The sequence below is a fragment of the Micropterus dolomieu genome, linkage group LG04 (assembly GCF_021292245.1).
Source record: "Micropterus dolomieu isolate WLL.071019.BEF.003 ecotype Adirondacks linkage group LG04, ASM2129224v1, whole genome shotgun sequence".
Taxonomy (NCBI): domain Eukaryota; kingdom Metazoa; phylum Chordata; class Actinopteri; order Centrarchiformes; family Centrarchidae; genus Micropterus; species Micropterus dolomieu.
The window spans coordinates 27283788-27295541 of NC_060153.1; the positions used below are offsets into that span (position 1 = coordinate 27283788).

General features: G+C 42.4%; 1 protein-coding gene across 1 annotated transcript; it reads left to right on the plus strand.

Moving 5' to 3' along the window:
* Positions 1–1946: 1946 nt before the first annotated feature.
* slc43a3a (solute carrier family 43 member 3a) lies at positions 1947–10759 on the plus strand. The gene is made up of 13 exons (XM_046047674.1): positions 1947–1976; positions 3225–3586; positions 3863–3992; positions 5039–5085; positions 6172–6248; positions 6389–6481; positions 6782–6921; positions 7020–7168; positions 8288–8431; positions 8622–8729; positions 8816–9002; positions 10144–10267; positions 10436–10759. The coding sequence occupies exons 2-13, from the start codon at positions 3409–3411 to the stop codon at positions 10583–10585; spliced, it is 1527 nt and encodes a 508-aa protein (XP_045903630.1). The 5' UTR covers positions 1947–1976; positions 3225–3408; the 3' UTR covers positions 10586–10759.
* The last annotated feature ends 995 nt before the right edge of the window (positions 10760–11754 follow it).

Sequence of the window (11754 nt, forward strand, 5' to 3'; positions counted from 1 at the left end):
TGGGGACACTTGGACATCTAGCTCTCTGGCTGCCTTTTTGCTGGACATTGCCTTGGAGCCAGAGAGCGAACAGACTGAAAGCCCCCAACCAACCAGCCACCAGCCGGAAGGCACCTGCACGTTCTGGCTCCGTTGATGGCCCAGCCGACTCCAGCTCCAGAGCCTCTGTCGGTGGCCAAACCGGTATCAGTTCCGCCGGTGGACCTCTGCCCAGTTGCTCCGTCAATGGACCTTAGCCCAATCATCCAGCCAGTGGACCTCAGCCCAGCAGCTCAGTCCGTGGACCTCTGCCCAGCAGTCCTGCCGGTTCCGGCTCCGAGGACTCTGTCGGTGGTCCAATCGACATCATCCCCGTCGGTGGTCCGGCCGACCCCTGCTCCTCGCACCAAGGCCCTCAGCCCAGCAGTCCTGTCCCTGATTCCCCCTGCTCCTGTCTCGCTGCCGGCCTCTAGCCCGGCTCCCCGGCCTCCGGAGAGGTCTCGCCCTCATCCCAGTCGCCCCTTAGCTCAACCTCGGGGGCGGCCTCCTGGAGTCTCCGGCCCTCCCCGTCGACCCTCTGCTCGGCCCCCTTTGGACCTTAGCTCAGGCTCTCGACCTCCTGACCTCCCTGGTACCCCTGCCTTGCACTTGGGTTGCCCCCCTGAATTCCCTGGTTCCCCTGCTCCGCCCTCGGGCCGCCCGCCTGAAGTCCCTGGTAAAGCATACTTACAGGTTGTGATTGTGAATTTCCAGGCCCAAACAGAGTCGAAGTTGCATCGTCTTTTAGGACTAAACGTTGAACTGTTGCCGGTGTTCTGACGATCTATGCTGCCGTGCCGAAAAATACTACCATAGCGCAAATCGATAAACTGGACTCTACTCGGCCCTGCTCTGTTTTCCATTGCAGACAGTACCCAGAGATAGTACGTAGCTTGTTGTCATAGCGACGACACACACAACTGCCTCCACATAATGTTCAATGCGACACACACACCAGCGATCCACATACAGCTTTCTCTTTATTTAAGTTAAAACGTTTCAACATTCCTCAGAATGTAAAGACAGATAAGCGGTATGAAAACCTTCCAGCTGTGTTTTCCTCTGCCGTTGTTGCTGCAGCGGTCTGTGTGACGGCGGGAGCAGAGGGCTCTGTGAATGGGCGGCTGGCCGGCCTCACACGCTCCTCCCGCGGGTTGGCACAGGCTTCCCCCGCAGCCACTTGTGGAGCTCCTCAACTCTGAAAATATTCAAGCACATGTTTGTTCCAACATCACTTCTTGTAAAACGTCAAATGTCAATATTCGAAATCTACACAGCTGATTTTTCACCTGAAAACTTCCCAGAAGTGGATTTAGTGATGAAATTCCATACGAAAACTGTTGCTGGCTTCTGGTGCACGCAATGAAGATTACAAGACAATGGAAAACCAAACAAAGGCGAGTCGAGCCGAAGGGCCTCCGCTCAGACTAGCTCCCTCTGGACTTTGGGCTTTTTCACTTTGTAAACCTGTTACATGCACAAAAAAGAGATAAAACTCAATAAATGAGAGGGGGAAAGCCAAAAAGCACAATACCACCTCTTTTTAGAAAAGTTTAATACATATTGTGAAAGCACCCACCACCACCCAAAACCAGCTATGCCCAGCTAAAGTTTGAAGCTGGCTGGATTCTACAATAGGCTATAGTTCTTTCATCTTAGGGACATAAAGGCTGGAATTAAACTATTCTCATTATGTAGCTAAATAATGGAAAATCCGTGAGATTAGACTATTATTCACAATTAAACAGTTGGTGAGAATTACTGCAATAGAAACCCATATGGTCTCCCGCCCTGTGTCCACCTGTTGCGATTACAAGCGCTCCGACTGACAGGCTGGGAGAGTGAGGCGCAGCTCTGCACACCAGATAAACAGACCGGCTCAGTGCATGGCTCGTCACTGTCCTGCAGAGCCCCTGCCCAAGAGGACTGCAATGTTTGTATCACCAGGAAATTACAAGGTAAACAGCTTTTCAGATGTTAATGGTACCGCAGGTTTTTGCGGAATGATGCGTGTTTTGTCACATGACTGTAGTCTCCATGTAAGAGAAACTGACCATTTATGGGTAGGTATTTTGTTCATATTTACGATCTCAACTGTCCACTCATGTTGTGTTTGATTATTAATTGTAATAAACCATGTGAAGGGGTATTGACCAAGTGCCCATATGTGACGAGTTTGGAGGGAGAACGTCTTGCAACGGGCTAATTTCGTGAGGTTTTGTGTCCACGTTAGTTAGTTCTGACAGTACGCATAGATTAAGCGAACTAATCTGGATTACTGTCAAGCTGCCGATAACTGCCACCCTGTCCTGTGTAGGCTACTGGGAGCTGGACATGAGACACGGAAAAAGACGAGGGACATATGATTGTTCAGTGTATTTGAAGTTTAAAGGGGAAATATAGCCTATACCTATAATTTATATCTCTGTCGTTTATACATGTACCAAAATGTAAAAATACTGCTCAAAATTCTTCTTTAGTAAAAGTAGGCTATAGAAATATTTTCATCAAAATGTAGTTATTGTAGAATAAAAAATAAACTACTTACTTTACATTCAGAATGGTCCCTTCAGAGCTTTTATATTTTTTCAGTGTGTATGTATATTTATTATACACCTATGGTATAGTATATTGCATTACTATAAACTAGTATTGTAGTATGAATTACATTATAGGATTATTATTACTAGTTTATAAAATCTAAAAAGTAGCTCAAAGTAACCAGTAATTGTAGCGGTCAAGATGTGTTTTCACTGCCATTGAGCTGCAGTCACAAGATAATCACAACCGTAAATGAATTCTGAGATAGAGATATTCTTCAGTTCAAGCACAGTAATCTCCCTCCAAGGTCTTTGCTGTCTTTGCCAGTCTCAGAAATATCATGTTTAAGATCATCTTCAAACTACAAAACTTATAAAACTGCAAAACTTTTATGCAACCACACTGAGAACAATATTTACCACTAGTCATTCTTTAAATATTGTTTTGAAACTAATGTAAAATTGCTGTAGAAATATGTACAAATGTGTGGTGTAAATTGGTTAACATATGAGTTTAATCCATTGAAGCTGCTTCACTAATGCTGCTCAGTCCTGAATTGGCGTGAAACAAAATACTGTGTCATATTGTACTGTTTGGGCTGTAGCTGAAAGATGAACAACTCTCTCTCTCCCTCACACCTGTTTTGATTTTGTTCTGTATGTTAGAAACGTTAATCCAGCAGTGACCGTTGATGCCCTGCACTTGCTGAAGGGAACTCTAAAAAAACAACTTGAAGAGGAATTAGAGGAACAGAAAACCAAAGCGAAAAAGAGAGACAACAACTTTCTTTGAGGACTAAACTCATACAGGAAGTAAACCTATTGGCGACCTGGAGAAGGGGAGTGAAGCATGCAGAGGTACAAGGTTGGCACCGGGCTTCGCTACAGGCTGACTCTGGCCTCAGGGATGTTGGAGTGTCTGTGCTTTGCTGGAGTTGTGTTTGGATTCGCCTCTCTGGTGTTTGTGCTGAAGGAGGATGGCTACTTCAGTCAGCTGTGTGTCACTGTCCCGGGTACCAATAGCACAGGTGAGCAACTGAGAAAATGTATGAATACTATCAATTAAACAAGAACTCCAAAACACAATGACAGTCTTTATGGCTAGTGTTAGCAAATCATTTCCACATACACATCCAGCAGACACAAATCAATGTTATCATCCAATTGGAGTCAAGTTTCTGGCCACCCGAGGAATCTAATTCAAATATTTATTGTGCATTTAGCAGACACATTTTGGTGTCCACCACTAGTTGCTCAATATCCCATCATGTCCCAAGTTTTCTCTCTGTTTTTCTTTCGTACAGACTGTAGTAGACAGGATGAGCAGTTCTCTCTGGTCTTCACCGTTGCCTCGTTCCTCAACAACTTCCTGAGCCTAGTCAATGGCTACCTGTTTGATCGATTTGGCACCATGGTGACCAGGCTGCTGGGAATGTGAGTTCATCTTATTTTTCTCTCTCCAACCACAAAACCGAAGGAAAATCTCAAGGCTGCAGTTGAAAACTGTCATGGACATATTGTTTGCCCAGGTTTTAGTTGACTGACAAATGGCTTTTCATTGACATTTCTCTTGTGTGTACTAAGATAGTAGAATGAAACAAAAGCTTAAGTGGTTTACACCACTCGAAATAAGTTGAAATAAGTTATTATTCAATGCACCATGCCCATACGGGAATCATGAGCTCATATTTATATTTCTGTTTGCGGTTCAGTTATTGCTACGGTTAACAGTTAAAAGGGGGAAGGGGGGCCAGTAAGGGTTACAGAGATAAAAGTAGGGAGTGTCTTACAGAGGCAGAGAGATTACAGTCAAGCAGAGCCCACGTCATTTGACCCCAGACCCTAATTGACCCTCATAATTGTGGTGTGGTGCCTTTATAATATTTACAGCTTTGAATCTTTTTCAAGACAAGTTGAAGAAGACCTGGAGAGCCTAGTTCAGGATTGATAGAGCCAGTGTTTGGTAGAAACTGAACCCTTTGAGCTCAGACTGTCACTAAAAACGTGCCTGGAGATGTGTCACACATCTACATTCATGTTGATGTTGGAACTCATCTATCAGAAGGGATGTCCTGCTGATACCAATAATTGCATCCCCCCATTTTATTCTTGTATGATACATGTTCTTTCTTATCTGGGACAGTAAAGTATGCTGATTTCTTGAGCTGTTGCGTTACACATTGACAATTTCGATAAGGCTTACTTATTTATTGCTTACAGTGCACGCATATCTTTAGATCACGTGATACAGGTTATCAGGTTAAAGAGCCTACGCATGAAAAACACCTAAAGGAGGTATTTTACAAATATGCAAACCCACCTCCTTATTTATTAACTAATTGAAGTTGAAAAACTTTACCATTGTTGTTTTTTATGTGTGATGTGTAAAAATGTGTGCCTGAGTGTGTGTATGCTTTGGTGGATAAATGACAGACACACGGATCTAGCTGCTCTAAATTCAGGCACACTTCTCTCTCCAGATCTTTGTACACGGTTGGAACCATTCTTGTTGCCTTATCCAGTGCAGGTAGGTACACATGCACAAGCATTCACAACATACATCAAATAAGTGACCATTTCATGTTATTCACTACACCTTCTCAACATCCAAAACCTTAATTTAATATTAGAGTTATTAGACACAATAAATAGTTTGCACCATGGTGATAAAAATGCAGTATTCCTGTCAAATTGTCAGCTTGTTGCATTGTGCTAACATGCCATTTTCTTGTAGTCCACCTTGTTCCTAAGGTGGCCATTTAAACAACTGATTTCTTTGCGTTTAATTGGTTTACATTGTGTGTGAACACGAACCATTACTTATGCTTTTGGAAACATGAAACATTAACATCTGAAAATGGGCTGAATAGCTATAATGGCTAAATGAAGTTAGCACAGAAGTTAGCTTGTTTACTACCTGATTAACTCTATAGCTAGCATGACTTTGTTCTGGCAGCTGAATTATCTGGATTATTTCATTTATTAAGGTGTTTTAGTGCACTGCCTGTGAAAAGAAATGTTTCTGTTTTTATCTTGGTAAAATAAAAAAAAGTTAGACATAGCGGGGATATATGGTTTGTGTGAAGGCTCCTTGTTAGCGCTGGAAATACAACAGCAGTTATTACTTGAAACCCAGGTTATTACGATACCGTACATAATTCATGCCGTAATCATATCAAATCTATATTTAATTCTTAATTATCCCTTGAAAATATATTTTCATATAGCTGTCTATACTACGGTGGCCCTGAAGTGCAAACCACAGCAGCAATTCGCACATGACAGCGTTTTGCCACAACACAACTGCAAATCGCCACAACACCACAGCAATTCACAAATGTGGCAAATTACTGTCGTGTTGTGGTGATTTGCTGTTTGCACTTCAGGGCCACCGTACAATACCATTGACATTACTGCCACAGGACCCAAGTTTAGCTTTCCTGCTAGACCATACTTGGATGAGCTGTTCATTAGTACTTAAACACCCAACTTTTCTGCTGTCACTCTGGACGCTAGCACTAACTAAGTGAAGGGGTTGGGTAAGTTTACAATCATGTCATCAGAACATAATCAAGGCAAGTGTTTCTTAAGTTTGTCTTCCACCGTCATGTAGCATTTTCAGAGCTGCTTTTTCCTGCCCTCTCCTGCATCGCCGTGGGAGGAATTCTGCTCCTCCTAACTAACATGCAGGTGAATATTTCTGTATACACATCTTAGCATAGAAACATACTGTATGTCCAAGATAAATCATAATTCATGCACCTTTGAACTCGCCATTAACCCATAGACCTAACTATAAAGTTTGCATTGTGTCTCTGTGTGTCGGAAAGGTGGGCAACCTGTTTGCTGCTCATCGCTCAACCATCATCACCCTCTACAATGGTGCCTTTGACTCCTCTGCAGCTGTGTTTCTCATCATTAAGGTAAAGGAGTGCAGTAGTTTCAGTAGAGCCGTTATAATCTGGCGGCATCTGAAACCATTTACTAGATGGGAAGTTTTAAAAAAAGGCACTAATCTGGGCATTCACGTTGCTGCATGGTAGGTTGCACTCGGTCATTGGTCTTTCTCACTAGAGTAAGACAGCTTGCTTCAAGGTACTATGATGGACTAAATAGTGAACAGTGAATGAGTTCAAGAATAGATAAAGACAAAATTGATTATACAAAATTGCTATTACCTATTTTCTTTAAGTTTAACCAAGAGTTTTTCCTCTGCCTTCCAGGTACTATTTGAACAGGGAATTTCTCTCCATTCCTCCTTCCTTGTTTTGTCCTTCTGCAGCATCATACACTTGTTGAGGACCTTCCTGCTGATGCCCAGAACCCACATCCCCTACACCCTGCCACAAGGCTACACCTACGGGTGAGAACATTAGTTGGTCTTTGAAGCAGCTACTGCAGTAGGTCTGTAGATAAACATTACAGATGTGACATGACAGACATTTACTTCTCCCGATGCAGATTGAATTGCGAAAAGGCCAACACTTACAACGTAGAGCAGTTTGAGGGGACGAGGGAAGGTGCGATGACACTTTCCCAGGAGTCCTGTGGGAGGGACAACGTGCCACCAGCACCTGAGGACGGGACAGGGGCCCAAGACTCAGGAAAAGGTACATAAATAATAATATATAAAAATAAATAATAATAATTAGTATAGCATTAAAAACTAATAAGTGGGCCTCTCTATTTCCTATGCAGAAAACAAGATCAATGACCAATAACTCTACTCATTGTGATGAGTAGAGTCCAAAAACTCTTCCTTATATCCATTGTTTCCACCCTTACACACACACACACACACACACACACTGTAAATAAGCGAACAGCACTTCATCCAATCAAAGCTCTGTAAGCTGTGCGTACGACCAGGAACAGTAAAGAAGCCAATTGAGGAACTATATGACTTTTGGACTACTATGATTTAATGTACATTAGGGCTGTGTCTAATGATCATTTTCATTATCGCTTGTAAATTGTAAAAAGAAACATTTACATTTTCTTCGAATGCACTGTGGTGTTTCCAATTTGTTTGTTTTGTCCGGTCAACAGTCCAAAAGTTAAAGATTTTTAAATGACTGTCAAATATGACAAAGAAAAGCAGAAAATCCCCACATTTGGGAAGAAAAAAACAGGAAATACTAGAAAAATTAGTGAAACAAGTTGTCAGGACTACACAGATCAGATCTACAACTGGTCCAAAACACTGCTGAAAGGCTGTTGACCAGGTCCAACATGTTGACTCACATCACACCCCTTCTATTTTCTTTACACTGGCTTCCCATCAGGTTCATGATACATTTTAAGGTTCTTGTTTTCACACATGGAGCCCTGCATGGTCAGGCACTACCTGTGTACCTGCTCCACCTTTCTATCACCAGTAGGTCACATAGGTCTTCTGACCAGGGCTTACTGGTCGTTCTCCACACTCGACTGAAAACAAAAGTTGATCATACCTTTGAAATGGTGGCTCTGGCGCTGTGAAAGTCTCTTACCATAGACTTATGTTCTGCTGTCTCTGATGATGCCTTACAAAGCAGCTGAAGACTCATTTATTCTAACTGGCCTCTAGTTTTTGCAATTGTGTGTGTTTAACAATTAAACTCTTGTGAAGAACTTTGTAACCTCGCTCCGTGAAATGTGCTATACTAAATAAAGGTCAGTGTGTGGACTTGATTTAAATTTTCAGAATAGTTAATGTCTTGATTTCATGTGAATTTCCACGGGTTTAGTGGCGAGTTTCCGGAGCTGTGTGCTGTCCTGGTTCTTCCTGTGGCACCTGGTGTGGTTGTCCATTATGCAGCTGAGGCATTACCTCTTTATTGGCACGCTCAACCCCATGCTCAACCGGCTGGCCAACAATGACCCCAACCTGGGTAACTTATTATAAAAGACACTGATCCACTTTGTCACATGTATTGACTGACTGTGATTTAAAGCTTTCTCCTTATTCTCCTTATTCTCTGACCTTTCTATTCCCTCTTCTCATTATCGCTATCCAACCCCAACACCTGTTTTGTTTTGCTTCTCTGTGTGGCTGTTTCCTTCCGTCCATGTTTCCCTCAGTGAGTCAGTACACCAATGCTTTTGCCATGACCCAGCTGTGTGGAGTTCTGTGTGCTCCATGGAATGGACTCATCATGGACAGACACAAAGGAAAACCTCTGGCTCCTGGTAAATCAGTGACTTGTGTTATAACTGCATATGTTTGCAACACATCAGCTTGACTCAGTCCTTTCTAACCATTTTTCCTTCTGTAGGAGAAACCGAGCAGGAGGCGGACCTGCGCTCCTCCTGTCTGTCTCTGTTCCTAACCTCCCTGCAGTGCCTGCTGTTCTCTGTGTGCGCCTCCGTTTCTTTCCTCCCACTGCAGTACCTCACTTTTATTCTACAAGTCCTCAATCGCTCCTTCCTCTACGGGGGAAATGCAGCGTTCATTAGCATTGCGTGAGTAGCTATCACATACATACACACACACACACACACACACACACACACACACACACACACACACACAGGGGATAGACAAAATAAAAGTAACACCTTACAGTTTAGGGTATTTCACAGTTGACATATGTAGTGTTTCTCTTTTATAATGCCGTTTTCCTATGGTCGACATACAGTATGCCACCATGATGTTCCAAACATTACATCATTTTCAGCGTCTGGGACTGTTGCAGTACTGGCAGCAACTCTCTGGTGTCTTTGAACCTCTTTAAGGTGTGTTGTCGCTTTAAAACTCATTTATACTGTAAATTTAAGATTTCTACACCAGTTTCACACCAAATAAGCAAGAGTGCAGATTTTGCACCAGTCGTAAAGCGTTACAGCTGTTGCCCAAGGCAAGTGGAAGGTCGGTGGTTTGATCCCCAGCTCCTCCAGTCTGTATGGCGAGGTGTCCATGGGCAACATATTGAACCCCAAACTGCTCCTGAAGGCTGTGACACATATTGTAAAGCGCTTTGAGTGGTCAGAAGACTAGAAAGGCGCTACCTAAGTACAGTCAATTTACTATTACCCATCCCACAAATCAGATAAAATGCTACTGAAATGTAATTTTCTAACCTGACATCCCTATCGTCTATGAAGAGCAAAGAGTTGAGGTGTATAACTCTAACATGCAAAACATAATGAATACTAGTAGTCATTTAAATACATGTATGTGTGTATGACAGGTGCAGCATGCCACAGTAATTGTGACTTAAAGGAGCACTCCACCAGTTTTACACACTAAAATCAGTGTACTTGTCACAAGGAGTACTTCTCAGGCTGTGACAACAGCTGCATGTCTTACAAGCCTCTGGAGTGAGCTCTCTAATATAGGAAAAAAAACATCCCTGATGATGTCATCTGCATTATTTTGGATTGGGCTTAAGACTTCAATACTCTTTTTAAAAACTGAGTCACAAACTTCTGCACAAAGATGCTAGTGAGTTGCATTGTGGGAATTGTAGGATCCAGGGTTTCTGGAGCTCTAAACTAAACGTCAGGATTTCTCAGCCTCTTTGTAACCTAACCATATTTTTTGTTGCATAGACACAAAGTCATAGACGTATGTGTGGAAATGACGGATCTCCCCCTCTCTCAGTTTTCCAGCCTGCCACTTTGGGAAGCTGTACGGCCTGGTGATGTCCATGTCTGCTATTGTCTCTCTGCTGCAGTACCCCTGCTTTGCCCTGGTCAAAGGAGCTCTGGGAGGAGACCCATTTTATGTAAGTGCTCAAGAAAGTTTAAATAGTAGTTTTTAGAAAAACACCTCTGCGTGAATATCAAATCCTTGTGGAGAACACAGTTAGGTCGCAAGCACATACATACACTTTGAGGAATGCAGAAAATCTTAGTTTGTGCCAACAGTCAATAACCGTTTTTATCTGTTACAGGTGGACATTGCTCTGACTATACTCACTCTGCTGGTGTTCATCCATCCTGTCTACGTCTTCATCCACTGCAGGAAAGTAGCCCGCCACAGAGACGGCAACGCCCACACTGAAGTCACTAATGGCTCCAAAATGGCTGAAGCGAAGTTATAGTGATGGTCATTCAAGTGCTTTAGTCAACTTCTAGACTTAACTGTTCAGGGGTCAAATGTTTTTTTTGTAAAACTTTTCTTTAACCTAAGTGCACTGATGACATTTCAAATGTTTCAATGCTTGTGAGGTCAGATACATGCTTTTTAAAAATGTTTTCTATTATCCAAAATGTGTTAGTTGAATAAACAATATGATTTTTTTGTGGCTTATATTTTTTAAGTGCTTTACTGAAATTTCTTTACTGAGCTTTAAGGTTGGGTATCGTTTAAAATGTTATAAGAGTACCATAGCACCACCTGAAAGTGATACCAATACCAATAGAGTACTTCATTTGATACCTTGCAAACAGTGCCACCTGTTGATGCCATAGTAGTTGAACAGTATTTTTTTTTTTTTGAATGAGAGTGAATAGTTTAGTGACCACAGAGTTGTGGAAAACAAATTTAAGTTTTGACACATTTGTTTAAAATAAAGAACGGAGAATTGTTCTGTTAACCTTTGATCAGTAAATCTCGAGGAACTGAAATGAAAGATGGTTTTTCCTTTAGCGGTGAGTTGTAAACCTCCAAAAAGAAATGATAAATGAGAAAGGAGTCGGCTTAAACAAGTCATTAAACTACACTTAACAGTCTAAAGAAGCAAACAGGAAAAGAGGCTGAACGTGCCGCCAACCACATAAACTACATCTGATATCAGCCACAGCTGCAGCTGGGGGCTCAGTGAGTAAAATCAGCTGATGAGCTGCTGCGCCACAAAAGCACTGGAATTGATATGATGGAACGCAGTGATCGATCGGTGACAAGGCACGTCAATTGCAAATAAAAACGTACGGAGTAGTGTAAAAGAATATCAAACTTTGAAAGCAATGGAAAGCCAAGCTTGTGGTGATAATCTTGCAACAGTGACAAACATACCTGAGACCGCAGCAGACGTGGAGAGTCTGTTGCTTGCGTCCCTGGCTGCAAGCAAAACCACACAAATATTCTAGCCATTGTTTGCCTCGATTTGGTTCCAGAAAGTATCGAACGCAGTACTCGTTTGAGTAGAGATACTACTCGATACTAGGCTATTTTGGTCGATACCTTAAAAAGGTATCATGTAGCGATACCCATCCCTACTGAGCTTTAATGTGTTGTATACAGAGCACACAATGTACAGTCCAAATAAAA

What these genes read in the sequence shown, in the direction of transcription:
- slc43a3a (XM_046047674.1), top strand. Translation starts at nt 3,409, where the DNA reads ATGCAGAGGTACAAGGTTGGCACCGGGCTTCGCTACAGGCTGACTCTG. An exon ending in TGTTGCCTTATCCAGTGCAG is followed by an intron (nt 5,086 to 6,171) that starts GTAGGTACACAT and finishes ACCGTCATGTAG; the next exon opens with CATTTTCAGAGCTGCTTTTT. An exon ending in CAACAATGACCCCAACCTGG is followed by an intron (nt 8,432 to 8,621) that starts GTAACTTATTAT and finishes TGTTTCCCTCAG; the next exon opens with TGAGTCAGTACACCAATGCT.